The sequence below is a fragment of the Silene latifolia genome, chromosome 10 (assembly GCF_048544455.1).
Source record: "Silene latifolia isolate original U9 population chromosome 10, ASM4854445v1, whole genome shotgun sequence".
Lineage (NCBI taxonomy): Eukaryota > Viridiplantae > Streptophyta > Magnoliopsida > Caryophyllales > Caryophyllaceae > Silene > Silene latifolia.
The window spans coordinates 145,628,992-145,645,665 of NC_133535.1; the positions used below are offsets into that span (position 1 = coordinate 145,628,992).

General features: G+C 37.9%; 1 protein-coding gene across 1 annotated transcript; it reads left to right on the forward strand.

Annotated features, from left to right (window-relative positions):
• The first annotated feature begins 2,694 nt into the window (after window positions 1–2,694).
• LOC141609289 (uncharacterized) lies at window positions 2,695–6,101 on the forward strand. Its single transcript, XM_074428396.1, has 3 exons — window positions 2,695–2,969; window positions 4,214–4,521; window positions 5,106–6,101. The coding sequence occupies exons 1-3, from the start codon at window positions 2,783–2,785 to the stop codon at window positions 5,901–5,903; spliced, it is 1,293 nt and encodes a 430-aa protein (XP_074284497.1). The 5' UTR covers window positions 2,695–2,782; the 3' UTR covers window positions 5,904–6,101.
• Window positions 6,102–16,674: the final 10,573 nt, after the last annotated feature.

A 16,674-nucleotide genomic window follows, 5' to 3' on the forward strand; every position in this document is an offset into this window, starting at 1 on the left:
GGATTTGAGAAGCGTTGGGTAAATGTCTTTAGAGAAGGTCTCACAATAAATTTATTATCAGCTTATTTTATAATTATAATACAAAACAGTAACACGGCCGATAAACAGGTGAAAACATGGTTAACAATAAAATGACACATATTATAAGAATATATACAAAATTAAAGAGTCGTTTCAAGTCATGATTAACAATAAAATTATATAATGCTCATGAAGACGAATAAATGAGTACAATGTTATATCAATAACTTATTTAGAGACTATCTCCGATCTCCTTCAAACATTTTTATTAGTTAATGCAATTTATACGAATAAAATTTGATTATGAATAGGTTGACATTGTTTAAACATTAATAAAGGGTATGCATTAGAGAGTTCACTATTTCTTATAAATTGGTCACTTTTACCAGTCTACATTATACTTACATTGTTAAAAGTGGCCAATTTCTTATTTCCTATTTCTTATTTCTTATAAATAATAAAACACAAACCATAAATATCTTTTTTAATTTCCCGCCTAAATACTCACCTCATACTAAACACAATTTTACCAACATCCACTAGCCCACTAATCAAATGGCCCACAGTGATCATCAAATTTATATCTACTAACTCATACACGACTAATATTGACTATGAAATAAGCACACTATGTTAACAAAAATGAACCTCAAATTGATTTTCAAATTGATTTTGTACCAATTTCTACCAGTTAAATATTGAATACCTTGAAACTAAAAAATAAATTCAACTTAGTTTATGACTTTTGAATTTGTGCATCAAAAGATATGAGACACGAGTAATGTTATGGGGACATAGAGACCGAATATGTCTCGCGATTAACGAGTCCTAAAACAATTTCAAAAGCTCAAAGAGGTTTTAATATGGTCATTTACATATACTCAACCTGGGTGCTGCTGGTGCCGGGGGCATTATCCGGGACTCTTCCGGTCAGATTATTGAAGCTTTTGCAGAGCGTTTGGGTGAAGCGACGGTTACTCGTGCTGAAATTATGGCTCTACGAAGGGGCTTGATGATAGCTTTAGAGAGACGTATACCTCGACTCATTGTCCAAACAGACTCAAAGACAATAATTGGCTTCTTGGAATCTGAAGGTAGTGTCCCAACGGCACACTCCCATATGATTAAAATATGTAAATCGTTTATTTGGGATTCACCTTGGAGGGTGGAGGTGCATCATACCTATCGAGAGGCGAATACTTGTGCGGATTGGCTTGCGAATTATGGAGTTACTCAAATGCAGCACTTGGTCCGGTTTGATCTTTCAAATGTACCGAGCTCGGTGTTTAAGTTGGCGCAGCAGGATGTCGGCGGGGTTGCGTGGCATCGTATTGTTCCAGATTATGCAGTTTAATTTTTTCTTTAGGGGTGTAGGGTTTCTTTTCCGTTTTTGCTTTTCTTTCATTTTTTAGTAAGGGCTTGTTTTCCGCTTCTCTTCACCCAAAAAAAAAAATAATGTGGAACTCATAAGCATTCTTTCCTTTTATGCCAAGTTTTCAAGCGTATATATTAACTGATATTGTTTTACCTTAATTCATATTTCTACTTTTTATTTTGTCCTCGTTTCAATTTTAATTTTTGTGCAAACATTTCAAAATTTATCATATATGATAAAATTTGCCGATATTTGAATTATTAACATGCTTTAACATAGGTGTAAACATGTTGCCATATGCATGCTCTAATCAAAGATATGAGATACGACGGGTGTAAGCATGATATACAATAAGAGTGTAACTATGTTTTTACAATTAATACTCTCTTAATACTAATGTTATTTTGAAAAAAAAAATAATACTATAATTTAAATATGTAGATTATACTGTTATAGAAGAATTATATTTGTAATTGTAATTGTCAAGTATATAATTTCCATGTAACATATGAGAAATCAATTACCTCAAATAAGAAACCAAAACAATATTGTAAATATAAGAATTTACGAAAAGTTTTACTCCGTATATATACAATCTATATACGCCCGTGCAACTTTGCACGGGTCCTAAACTAGTTGGGTATACAATTTTACTCAGCCCTATACATCTGATAAATGATCGCTGTTATTGATATTTTGAACGCGAATGGACAAGCAAACCATAACATAGTAGTACAATTTATACGTAAGACTTTTTACATGATTTCATGGATTTCTTGATCTCCATAATTAATCGGTTTACAACCCATCGTTAGTTGGCACAGTGGTAGCATGGAGTTGCGCTTGGTAGGGAGGTCTGCGGATCGATCCCCCACAACTGCGATTGGGAGGGATTTAAATACCGTAATCCTTGGACACGCCCCGAAATCCGGATTAGTCGACCAATGTGGTTCGGATTACCGGATGATTTAGACAAAAAAAAAAATTAATCGGTTTACATTTATTAAGCACGTGTCTAGTTCATACTTTAAAATACTGGTCAAAGAATAACCATAACAATAACAATAACCTAACAAATTAAATATCGGGTGAAATAAAAAAATACAAAACCGGATGTATATAATATAATATATAATATAATTATTATAGTTTTACGTAAAAGATAGTTTTGATTCTAAGAGATCAAGAAGGTTGTGAAAAAGATAAAGTTTTATCTCAGAATCTTATTAAGATACTTATAAAAACAGTTAATGTAACTAAATTATTATAGGTATAACGTTGAATCTATTCGACCTCATTAACCAGAAAACAAAATCAAGAATTCTCTCACATCTCTTTGATTAAACCCTTAATAATTTAGCTAAACCGGGCGTGGAAAAACAAAAAATGACAATGACAATTGCAGAAGTTGAGAACTATTTGAATTCGTTTCCGGCCGGTTATAAGTTTGATCCATCTGATGACGAGCTCATTACGGAGTATTTGCAACCAAAGATCGATGGGGATAAGGAGTTGCCATTAAATTTGATGCATGATGTTAATATCTACGAGCACAACCCTGACTACCTTGCTGGTATGTACTAAAACACTTTATTTAGATTTTTGGATATTCGTCAAAATTTGTTTGGAAGTAAGTCGGGTTGCGACTTGCGAGTCGAATGTGATTTTAACATGCTTGAGGGTTTAAAAAAGTACACCTTTTTATGTATAAAGTTCTCATATTATTAATTAAGTTCATATGCTATTAGTTGCGTATAAGTTATTTGTTATTAATATTAGAAGTTAAATCTCTACAAAAATAGGTTTGTTTCCTAAATAAAACTTGCATTATAATGCTATCCGAAATCGTATTTGAATTTGTTCTCCAAAATAAGTAATTAATAATCTGCCATTAAAGACGGGAGCATTTTTTTTGAAGTTAAGTAGTTGGTGGGAAATTGTGATTTGAGTTGGGGTTCTAATTATTTATAGATCTAATTATTGATAGATGAATTTAGGTATTGGGATGTCGTTTGTTAATTGTTATTAACTTGAATAAATGGGGGATGATTGATAAAAAGTTATTAGAGAGAATATATTATGATATCATTTTTCTAATAAAAGTATCAATTGATCTTGCTTATCGTTTTAACTTGAGATAACTCATAACCTCCGTTTATTTATAACTCTATTTTAGTCAGGTGTAACTATATGGAAGTCATCTTATGTTAAGACGGTTTTAGCTAAATAAGAATTGGTGAAAACATCGATTGAATGCTTGTTGATGCTTTTTCTTCGATACGTAGAAGTATAACTTAGCATTAATCAAATAGTTTAGCATTAAGCGGTAGGCGTAACCGATTGGTAGGTGTAAACGAGTGAGGATTTGTAGTATATTAACTAGGTTGTATCCCGCAATATCCCATGTTGCGCTTCGCGCGGTCTATTTAAATATTTTATAATTACAATTGATAAATGATAATATTTTAGTTATAAATAGAATTATTAGACTAATTTTTTTCAAATATTAGTTTTTAGGTTTCACTTCAAAATTTTCAATTAAAATAGATAGTACAATTTAATTATACCTAATAGGTCATAGTTAGTTATGCGTATCAATATTTTATAAATACTCACTTTAAAATTTTCAAATAAAATAGATACAATTTAATTATACCTAATAGGTCATAGTTAGTTATGCATATCAATGTTTTATAAATACTTATGGTGAAGTGGTTAATTTGTTTAGGCTTTTATATGCTTGTTTTCGGTTTGTTTACTATATAACGTATCGTTGTTAATATAACATGTTCTTCTTATGGCTACTACAACGCGTAGAGATGTATAGTCCCCAAGGTAATAAAGGGTGGTATTTCTTCACATCAAGAGACAAAAAGTATCGTAATGGGACTCGGCCGAACCGAAAGGCTGGTGATGGATATTGGAAAGCCACCGGAGCTGATAAAGCCATCCAACGGGATGGCATTGAAATTGGTGCTAGGAAGGCTCTTGTGTTTTATAAGGGCAGACCTCCTAAGGGTGAGAAGACCCTTTGGATTATGCATGAATTTCGAGTCGCCGGACCTTCTCAAGTCAAAAAAAGAAAGCATTCTTCCATCGATGATGGGAATGAAAAAAGTATGAGGGTATGTACTTAATTTCTCCTTAATTGCTTTATAGGCTTTTATAGATTTTTGAATGCAAATATTCGAGGTGGAGTCTAATTTACAAAATTTTTTCTCTTTAAAATTGAAGGTTTTGATAGTAAATATTGCTTCATATATAACTAGTGTTAACCCGGACAAATTGTATATGTCTGTTTTAAGATCTGTCTTATCAAACAAAGTAAACAAAATAGATACAATTTGTTATTCCGGTGATCAGGTTCCTGATCAAATTATTAATTATTACGTAATTAACAACTTTGAAGCCTAAATATAAACAAAAAAAGAAATAGTATTATAAACCTGTCACACGAATTAGTGTAAGAGACGGTTCAGTTTTGTAAAAAAGTTGTTCATTTATTGCTAATAAATGAGTTATGTTTTACACAATGGGACCGTCTCACAGTGTGAGACCGTCTTACACAATAACAAAAATGATAGTTACTTTTATAGGAGTACTTACGTAGAACAATAACATATGGATTTGATTATTTTGCCCTAGTATTTCAATTACGGAGGTTTAGTTATACTGACATATTTTTATTGTTTTGGTTTTTGATTCGCAGTTGGATGACCACATATTGTGTAGAATATATAAGAAAAATGAACTCAGTCCCAAAGACAAGCCTCATATAGAACAAGAAGCAGCTGAAAACGAAAGCTCCGAGTCACTCGTAGATGAGGCGATAGATCAAGGCGAAAGTTCTTCTAAAGAATCTCCTGTTAGCGATGATAGTAACCGAGGTGGTAACATGTACAATACTCTCAATAATGTGTACACTGTGGGGGACAACAACGGGATCCCTAATGTTAATACTTACGGTGCAAGTAACAACCATGACAATCACAATGTCAAACTGTATAATCCAAGAAGTGACAACAAGGGCTGCCCTAATGTCAACAAGTACAATAATACGAGCATTAATCCCACTGACATTCACAATGTTAACATCCACAATGTTAACGTGTACCCTACCAGCTACAACTATGGAGATTACCCTTCGGTTCAACCGTTGATTGGGAGCATATCGACCAATCAGTTGATGGCGAACACGAGCACATCCTATGCCGGATTATTTGACTGGGATCCGTATCAGGCACATGGTAATTATATCTTTTCAGAAGATCTTAATGCTGATTATAATAATGATTTTGAGCGTTCAATATTAGACTTGCTAGTAGATCCGCAGAATCCAACTATAGTAGATCCAGATCCAAATCCAATGGGTATAATATCGGCGTGCCATGAAACTGTAAACATGTCGAACCCACCCCAACATTCGACTGAAGAGATTGAAGTTAAAGATGTTGTGCCACTACCACCATGTCCACTTCATACTCCTCTTCGTTCGCTCCCTTGTTAAGATCGACGGAAGTCCACGGGAGCTATCCTAGATAATAATGATGTTTTTATTAGGTTCTATAAATAGTTTTATATTAGTCCTATAAATAAACTAATCCTATGTATGTTACTTATTTCGTATGTGACATTTTTACTTTTCAAAGTAGATATTCTGTACTTAAATAAGTTAACTCAATAAAATCTAGTAATATTTGTTTACATTTATCTAGAATTACTTTAATATGCGTAAATAATCGACTAGGAGTAAGTCTGTTTTTGTACCGATTCTCATCAAGGGTAATTATCTTGTACAAAGAACATTCATCCAAATAAGTCCCACTTTTTTGTTTTTGTCATATTAGTGACTCTTCACCAATAAACTAAACGTTTGAGAAAAAAAAAAACAAGCATTTCTTAACCAAAAAAAATCTTACTACACGGCTGGTAAGAGCAGGGCCGGCCCTGGGGCCGTGCAAGCAATGCGGCCGCACAGGGCCCTAGACTCGGAGGGGCCTCGTCACTAAAAGAAATAATACTATAATTATTATACAAGGCATGATATAAACATACTATATATTACTCTTGGCACAGTGGTAAGAGACACATATTTCTAGCCAAGGTTCTAGGTTCGAGCCTTTTTAAATTAACTCTTTCTTCGTCTAACGGATGTACTCATATCATTATAGAAAAATTATTTTTCTACGCCAATGAAATAATAGTTTAAGGGCCCCCTTTGAATTTTTCACACAAGGCCACCAAAATGTACGGGACGGCCCTGGGTAAGAGTTGGGTGTTCTTGGGAGCTGGGACTTATCTTGATAAGTTGGAAACCTCTAAGACGGACTATTTTTTGGCTAAAATAATAAGACGAGGTTTTAAGATCACTTTTAGCCTAATGTAACCACATTTTAAAAAAAGGTTACTAAGTAAGCTGTAATACTAGCTAACTATACAACTGTGATTATATTTGGTCATAAAATAGCTACAAAATCCCATTTTATTGTTTCAATTGAAAATAACTAGTCTGAAACAAGAATTTGCATATCTTAATGAATCCTGTCAATAAATATAGACTTCACACTCTTCTCTCTTGCATTGGAAGTTTGCAACATCCTCTACTTTCACCAAATCTTAGTTACTTGCAAGTTATTATTAGAAACTCAGGTATAGACGTATAGTAACACAATACTGATTATTAATAATAGGCGACTAGGTGGGTATGATTGTATGAAGTGGATTGCGGGTACAATATAAATAAGTCATTGCCTCGTACCTGCCTACCACGTCGCTCTTACAACTCTTTGTATATTTGTAAGCGAGTGTGCTTTTGTTGTGGAAGCGTCATGTAAATCCGGTGCAGGAAGAGTCTCACCCAACAATAATTATTAGGATGAAACACAAACAACAAACCTAAGTAACAACAAATAAAAATGACACCACAATTTCTCACGTGGAAACTCTTCTCAACTAAAGGAAAAACCACGGCTCTCTCGACAAATTAATTCACTTAATAAGATATTACAAAGTTCTTAGAGTACAATTACACACTAGTATTGTCACTCTGTCTCAAACTTTATGATCTCACTCTTATTATCTCTAATGGATGTTAAACTCTCTCTTTTCTCTCTTTAGAACAAGAAATATTCTCACCAATATAATGTAATTTGTCTCTCTATATTTTGTGTGTATCTCCTAAGCTATTACCACCAAGCTATTTATACTACACTAATCTCAAAAAGCTCCAACAAGTCATTGATTGTTCTAATTAAAACAATCTCATAACTTATAGTGCATTGTATGTTCCATCTTGTAAAACGTAATTCATTTAGGCATTTGCAATTGAAACATACATACTTTATTTCAACATTTAGTATTAGGAGTTTGGGGAGATTATTCCAACAATTTCCTCTCTTGATCCAAAGCTCCAAATACCTCAGCTATCTCCGAAAACCGGACTTTTTTCTTCACGTCGGCCCTCCTCTTCACGCTATGTCCATCCACATAGCAAATATTGTTTTTCGTCTTCCTCCCTTGCATTACCAAGTTACTCCCACGATAGACTTTGCACCACTTACCACTACTAACATATCGGTTACCTTAAGATGTCATCAACACACCTAAGGAAACTATGTTAGTACAAGATTTTGGCACATATTACATTGTTAAAAGTTCTTATGGTGCCATTATGAAGTTTTATCTTCACACTCCCTACACCCTCAACTTTTAATTTTAGGCCATTGCCCACTTTAACATGCCCAAAATCACCATTAGTTTGCAAAGTATCAAATACTCGAGGAGGCACCCGAATCCATATGCATGGAGGCACCCGAATCCATCACCCATTTTTCTTGACACTCCACCTTATCTTGAGTAGTCAAGAATATATCTTCATCACTACTATTACCACACACCACATTGGAAGAATCACGTACATCATCAATCTTAGTCTTGCCCAACTTTTCTCTTAAAGATTTCACACTTTTCAAATTTTCCTTCATCATTAGACAATTTCGCTGAATATGGCCCATCTCATGACAATAGTAGCACTCTGCACTATCAGTGTCCCTCGCACGCGACTTCGATCTACTTCTTTGGCCATCTCCATATCTTTGTGATTTTCTCTCTCTTTCACAACCATATGTCACTAGTGCCCCATCACTTGATGATGTATCTCCATCTATTTTTACCATCATCCTCTCATTTTCTCTAACCTCTGTTATTGCTTCATCCAAAGAAATTTTCTCTTTACCCACGAGCATCCTCTCAATGAAATTATATTACTTTGTATTTCCCGAATCAGCGTCAAATCGACAGTAATTAATAATCTGCCATTAAAGACGGGAGCATTTTTTTTTTTTTTGAAGTTAAGTAGTTGTTGGGAATTTGTGATTTGAGTTGGAGTTGTATTTATTCATAGATCTAATTATTGATAGATGAATTTAGGTATAGGGATGTCGTTTGTTATTAACTTGAATAAATGGAGGAAGACTGATAAAAAAGTATCAATTGATCTTGCTTATCGTTTTAACTTGAGATAGCTCATAACCTCCGTTTATTTATAACTCTATTTTAGTCGGGTGTAATTGTTCTTAGCTAACTAAGAATTGGTGAAAACATCGCTTGTTGACGCTTTCTCTTTAATATGTAGAACTTAGCATTAATCAGAGAATTTAGCATTAATCGGTAGGTGTAACCGAGTGAGGATTAGTAGTATTAACTAGGTAGTATCTCGCAGTATTCAGATATTTTATAGTTATAATTGATATATGACATTTAATATTTTAGTTATAAATAGAAATAGATTAATTTTTTTCAAATATTACTCTTTTAGGTTTCATTCAAAATTTTCAAATAAAATAAATACAATTTAATCTATAAAATCTTATTAAAAGGCTAGCCTCAAAAGGCCACGCAGACAATGCCACGTGGGATAAGGAAAAGCCACATATGCATTTGCTATGCCACATCTTAATCCGCGTGTCACTCTAATCTATAAAATTTTATTAAAAATCTACTTGAAACACCTATTAAATGTCACGTAGACATCGACTAAAAGCCACATATGATTATAAATGTCACGCAGACATCCACTAAAAGCCACATATCAATAAATTATTTTTTGCGTTTTAACTACTCATTTGTTACTCTACAGCTATTTACTTCACCTCTCTTTTTATATTCCCCACTTTACATGTATTTGTAACCTTTATTCAACCTTTCATTTCCATAATCAATGTAAAAAAACGTTATATTACTGATTAGAATGAGTATATAACCTCTACGTTTCCTGATGATTTTGCTCTTCCCCAATCGTTCTGGCCCGCCTTATTAATTCTACATTTTGTCCCATTTTTTAGTTGTTGTATAGCTTGTATTCGAGTTTAGTTATGCGTAAAATATGTTTCATTTTTCTCTAAACTAGTATTTCTACTTTGTATGTTATATATCAAGAAATTTTTAATGTGTAGTGCAAATATGGTGTGAATTTTACATGAATGCATTTGATGTTGGGTTTATATATTTATTTATTTGGGTAAATTATATAATAACTAATTTATGATTATGATTTTCAGGTTTTAACACCATGGTTTCCTTTGAAGAATTTAATGTTATATAGTATTCGACTACTTAATAAATCTCTACTTTTACCATTTTTCTCATCACTTATAATTGTTCTTTTTCTCATCACCTATAAGTTTTTAAAATTAGTGAATTCGTTTTGGTATAACTGACCGACTATTCATATTGTAAAGTTTGCATGATTCTAATTTATTATGTTCTTTAACAAGCATAAGATATATGAAATTGATTCATTTTGCACATTTATTGAATTCAAACAATATTTACGAGTTCGTACGATCAATAGTTTTACATTTTAATAGATACGAATGGGATCGACGACAATTTGTGAAGTAGAAGATATATAGAGAGAGAAAAGGAAAACGAGAAAGTGAAGTATCATTAGGGTTTTATAAACAAAGAAGGATTTTTTTTTTTTTTTTTTTTTTGTAAAAAGGAGCGAAATTACATCCATAACAAGAAAGAGACTAGTTAAAACAAAACACAACAAATAGAAAAAACAAAAGGAATATGAAAAGGCTAACTTGGGTAGTATTTAATTGCCATGTGACAATTCTCAAAAACCTCCTAATATGCTATAATATTTCATGTCTAATTAAGTTCTAATAATAATAACACATTCAAGATGTTTTATTCTTTTGTTTTTTCTCTTCTCCCATTTATTGTAAGTTTGTAACCTAAATTCAACCTTTTATTTTACTCTTGAATTCTTAATCTTAATGAATGTTATAGCATTTTTTTATATATATATATACACTTCATCTCTTTAAGTGAAATTACATATCTTTTGTGTATATCTTGGTATTGATTTTTTTTATGGTTTTTTTAACATTTCTATTAGTAAATTAAGTCTAACCTCTTTATTTTGTTGTGTTTTATAGGATTCAATGTCATGATCTTATTTGATTTGAACGCTTTATTGTTATGTTGTAAGTTACTATTTTCGCCTATTGTTTTATTTTTCCATTTTTTTTATTTGTTTAACCCTTTAATATGTATAGTTTCTATTCTTACCAGCTTTGAGTTCAACATGACAAACAAAATCTTATATTTCACCTCATTCATAAATTTTAAAAAAAATTAAAAAATATAACTTGCAAACACAAAAAAAAAAAGAAAAAAATAATTGATGCAAACCTTTTATCTCCCTCCCATAACTTCGGTTCTCAATTTACCTTATTTATTTAAATTTATTATCTTCTTAATGATCATCTTTTTGCTTTCCCCTCACCATTATATAACAATAATCATAATTTCCATGTTATTCAAAAAATTGGTATGTAAAGTACAATATTATAAAAAGGCAAGACCAAATATTTCACTAAGTCATCTCACTAAGCCATGTGTCATAAAAAAAATTCATTTTTTATTACCATGTGTCACATGCTTATTAGTAAAAAAATTTAAAAAATATAAAGTCTCAAACATACAAAATAAATTAAAAAAAAATTGATTCAAACTTTTTATCTCTCTCTCATAACTTTAGCCATCAATTTACCCTATTTATTTAATTTTATTACTTTTGTTTAATGATAATCTTTTTGGTTTCCCCTCACCATTATATAACAATCAAAATTTCCATTTTATTCCAAAAATTGGTATGTAAAGTTTACATAGATAACTAGAATATTTTTTTTACTTTTTTTCTTTATTGTATATTGAATTAATTAAAATTATTATTGTTCCGGGTGTAATTCCAGAGCAGTTATTTGTTACCACCTATGCTTGTAGAATGACGTCTTTGATTGAATCCTCCTTTCGGTCTCCTGAAACAATGAACAAACTGAGGGCTCGGCTTTGCACCGAGCGAACTCACTCCGACGCTCAAGTCAGTAAACTTAAGAGATAAGTTGTTGTTACTTGGTGAAGTATATTTTGTAGAGAGATAAGGAAGATATTACCAGATGAATAGTGATTCTTAGGTTAAATTATGGATGCTCTCCTCAATGAGAGTTGAGGAGTATTTATAGACTTTCACCTTTTGTCACGTAGTGGCCAAGTGGCTAGCAGGTGGAAAGACTGATCTACCCTCGGCTGAGGGACCCATGGCAGGCCGGCGGGCCCTGTTGACTCGCCGCCGAGGGGTCTTGGATATGAGTTCGCGTATATGTGCCCCGACTGGCTAGTTGCCCCAGCCGGGACCCAAGAGACAAGCCGACATGCTGCGTCGGTTAGGCTGTCTAAGTCGTTGACTTGCTTGTGGATATCTTTGACCTTGCTCAATATGTTGACTCGGTCAGCGGGTGCAGAATATGCCCCATCAATTTGCCCCCAGCGTAGTCTATGCCGTGGTATGGGCTCCGATGTGTGTTGAGCGTATATTCTGCGTAAGACAAAATTTTTCTGCCCCGGCTTCTTATGCCTCGGCTTGGTTCTGCTTAGGCCGTACCATATCCCCCCTCCACATGGATGTGTAAAGGGCATCCGATGTGGAAAAGAAAGTGACGCTGGCCGAGACCTGGGTTGAGAGTGCCGGTTGTTTTTGATTGCCCCCGGCCGGTGCTACCTAGCTTGGTTGATCATGTGGCCGGCGGAGAACAGATACTTTAGGAATTTGTTGAGGAAGATGAATAGGCAGAGAGGTATGAAGGGGCGTGTTGAAGACGCTTGGTCACTGTTGCATTGATTGACGTTCAACTGTTGCAACGATTGACATTCCGTGGTTGCATGTTTGACACGTGTCTGTTCGCTCATTGGCTGACGTTTCTTGGGATGTGCCCTGATTGGTCCTTCTTCATGGGTTTTCCTCTATAAATAGGGCAGTTAGTCCCTGAAATTAGCCATCAATTTCATTTTCTCTAAAATTTTCTTCTCTCTAAACTTTCCAGGGCTTCTTTCTCTTCTAATCTTCAGAGTCGTTACTTCGGCTAGTGCTTTTCTTCAAGGTAAACAAACAAATTTTTCTCACTCTTATTTTGTTAAGTAATTGTTGCTACCATGTTTTCTGCTGATGCCGGTCCTAGTAATCGTGTGCCGGGGGGTTCCCCGTCGCGTCTTGATGAAGAGGAGGCACTGGTCGCCGTCCCGCTAAGGTCCGGGGGTCCCAGGTCTCCTTCTCCCGAAGTTGACCCAAAAGTTTTGGAGGATTGGGAGGATGATGACGAAGCTGATGAAGACTTTGATGATGACGGTGAGGAAAGGATTCCTTCTGGTGATGAGAGGCCGCATCTCCTGGATCACGGCGAGGCCTGCATGACTGGTCTTGACCGTGCCTGGACCAATAAATTCGCCGATTGTTCGGTGGAACTCTTTTCGAGGGTCATTTCTCCTTTGGTGAGGGGTACAAAATTGTTATCCCCGAGGAGGGTCGCGGCGTCTGTTGCCCTCCCCCCGGTCATATCGGCGTATATATCGGGAACCCGGAGTATGGGCTCCGGTTTCCTTTGAATGAATACGTCACGGCCATCATCAAAGCTATGAACGTCGCTGTGGCTCAACTGCATCCGTTGGCCATTAGGACGATAGTTGGCTTTGTGTGGCTGTCTCTTTAAGGGGGAGGTCCCTACGCAACCTATTCCGCCGCTCCATCATCTTCGCCATCGACCCCCGGTAAAGTGGGGTGGTACAAACGTGCGAGATGGAGTCGGGCTACATTTCTGTTGATAAGCTTTCCTCCCGCAAGGACCGGAAATAGTGGTGGGTGTACGTTAAGGTGCCGGATGACTATCCGCGCCCGGTCCTTCCAAAGACTAAGTCAACTTGCGGTGCGAGAGTAAGGGGGAGCGTGAAAAATGGGTCTCCGAGTAAGCGCAAGATGGACGCCGTAGGGTTCCTCTTAATGCGGATGAGGAGCGGGCGATGCACTGTTTGATGCTTTGAGAAGGGATGGGTGCCCCGACTCGGATTATTCTTCGATGAGTCGCTTTGGCGCGTCGGCCTCATACCGGCCCTCAACCAGGGTGAGTAGGGTCGGTGTGAGGCCCATCTTTGCCTGTTATGCTCCTATTTTTAGAGCTTTGTTTTACTTCTTTTATGTAACTCTTGTCTGGTTTCTTGCAGACCGGTTTGGCCAGGATCTGTCTGAGGGGACCTTGAAGAGGTTAGGGCTTGATAAGGACGGGAAGGTCGTTCAGCGGCATCCTCAGGCTGACGCTCATGATCGTAGACTGGCTCCCAACAAACTCATGGACAAGCAGCTGAAGGCACTGGATCCGGCGGTGGCTCAAGCACGGGTTCTCGGAGGCGTGCCGAAGAGAAAACCAAAGGCAGCGTCCAGGTCGGCGACGGCGTCGATCCCAACTCCCTCTTCAACCCCAACGGTCCAGAAGGAGCATGTGGAGGTCGTCGATATTACCGCGGAGGTGGTGACTGTTGCGATGGGCCCTCCTCCTCCAAAGAAGAGAAAAGAACCACCGCCGCTTCTACCGTTGCTTCGGGAAAGAATGATTCACCCGGTCCTTTATCTAAGAAGGTCCAGACCGGTACGGACCTAACTCGTGGTTCGACTTAGCTGGTTCATTATGCATTCCCGATGACGACTCTCGATGTGTCAATGAATGTTGACATGGATGCGCTGTGTGAATTTTTTGTAGATCCGCCGTCGGCAGCCGCCGTTCTCACCGACCGGCAATTAGAGAAGCAGCTGAGAAGGCGGGTGATAGAAATGTCACTTTGTTGACTCCTTACTCCAGAAGGTTTCCCCCGCCGAGCTTGTGGCAGAGGGTACGAGAATATACAAGAGGCTGGCGAAATTGACTCAACTAGCCGGCTCCCACATTATGGAGCAAGAAAAGGCTATGGCCCAAGCTGGGCCATTGATCGAACGGCTTAAGCTTGATCTTTCAGCTGCAAAGGGGGAAGCCGGGAAGGCTAAGCTTGACCTCCTTGCTGCACGAAAGCGTGTGGAAGAAGCTGAGAAGCAGCTATTGGCCGAGAGGGCCAAAGTTGAGGCTGCTGATGCCACCGCTGCCAAGTTGCTGGAGGAGCGGGACAGGTATAAGGGCGGTTACGACGTCGTTGTTGCCAAGAGGGAAGAATGGAAGGAAATGTATTTGGCTCAGTCGGAGGCACATAGGGGCACAAGGGATATCCTTGCCCAAAGGGAGAAAGATATCGAGATGCTTCAAACCCAGATCATCCCTAACATGTGCGCTCAATTCCGGGATCAGGCCGAGGAAGCGACTAGGGAGGCAATCAAGAAGCTCATTCCTGAAGGCTCCTTCCCGTGGGAAAAATTTGACCAGCTTCTGGATGAGATGGCCGATGCTGCGGAAAAAGCGGCTGCGGAAAAGGCGGAGGCGGCGAAGGCGGCTCAGATAGCCGAGGCCAAGGCGGCCTACGATGCAAAGGTGAAGGAGGCCAAAGAGGAGGCTGAGAGGCTAAAGGCACGTGAAAATGACGAGCTTTCCTCTGGGTCGGCCACCGAAGATGATGCTTCTTTCTTGCCCGATGGGGGCGGCAAAGAATAAGCGTAGGGAGACGGGCGGTCGTCACCAGACTCACCCGGCATCTCGGATAGCTTTAGCTGTTCGGGGGCCAACTATTGAGCCTTTCCTCCCTGCCATCTTTTGGCGCTTCAAATGTCATGTCTGTAACCTTTTGCTTTTCTTTTCCTTGTGTTTGTAAAACTTTGGTAGGTTGCGTTTTGGCTCATCCCTATGGGGACGGCCGTCGTCTGTATTCTTCTCATTTGTAACCTGTTATCATTTTTAATAAGAGTTTGCTTATTTTTCCTCTGGCTTGGCCGAGGTCTTCTCTTGTCTTCTTGCGTTATTAATTGAGCGCTTTTTTTTTTCATTTTTACCTTCGGCTTGGCCGAGGTAGCTAGAATGCGTATCTCAACTGCGTTTAACGTCTTTTTCTTGAACATGTTAGCATGTTGGTCGCTTCCTCTTTCACTCTCGATCTAGCCGAGGCGTCGGAATTGCGCTTCCCAACCGCCGTTGTGAACATGTTGGCGTATCGACCGTTGTGTCCTCTGCCAGGCCTTCGGTTGGCCGAGGCGACTAGAGGTTACGGCGCGACAGCGTATGTTAGCGTATCGATCGTTGTGTCCCCTGCCAGGCCTTCGGTGGGCCGAGGCGACTAGGGGTTACGGCGCAATAGCGTCTGTTAGCGTATCGACCGTTGTGTCCCCTGCCAGGCCTTCGGTGGGCCGAGGCGACTAGGGGTTACGGCGCGACATCGTCTGTTAGCGTATCGACCGTTGTGTCCCCTGCCAGGCCTTCGGTGGGCCGAGGCGACTAGGGGTTACGGCGCGACAGCGTTCGTATCTGTCAATGGCGCTGGTAGTGACTGCCGTGGCGTCTACTTCCTGGTAGTGACTGCCGTGGCGTCTACTTCTTGGTAGTGACTATGGGGGGAAAATGAACACTTTGATGGAAAACTTGGATGATTCTTCATTAGACATAAACATGCGTCGGGGTGCCCACAGTTGTCTTGGGCGCCTCCGCCGCTATACAAAGTATTTCCTGAGATTGTCAGTGTTCCAATGGCTCATCAAAGGCACACCCTCCATGTCTGTCAGCCGGTATGTACCCGGCCTCATTTCTTCAACCACTTTGTAGGGACCTTCCCAGTTAGCCGTTAGTTTACCATGAATGTTCCCTTTGTTGGTGGCGGCTGACTTTCTTAGGACTAGATCTCCTACTTTTAGGTCCCTTTTGTAGACTCTTCAGTTGTATGCTCTTCTCATTCGGTTTTGGTATACTGCCAAGTTGAGGCATGCTGTATCTCGGCTTTCCTCGACCAGGTCCAGGGAGGCTCTTAGACCT

What these genes read in the sequence shown, in the direction of transcription:
- LOC141609289 (XM_074428396.1), top strand. Translation starts at nt 2,783, where the DNA reads ATGACAATGACAATTGCAGAAGTTGAGAACTATTTGAATTCGTTTCCG. An exon ending in CAACCCTGACTACCTTGCTG is followed by an intron (nt 2,970 to 4,213) that starts GTATGTACTAAA and finishes TACAACGCGTAG; the next exon opens with AGATGTATAGTCCCCAAGGT. An exon ending in GGAATGAAAAAAGTATGAGG is followed by an intron (nt 4,522 to 5,105) that starts GTATGTACTTAA and finishes TTTGATTCGCAG; the next exon opens with TTGGATGACCACATATTGTG.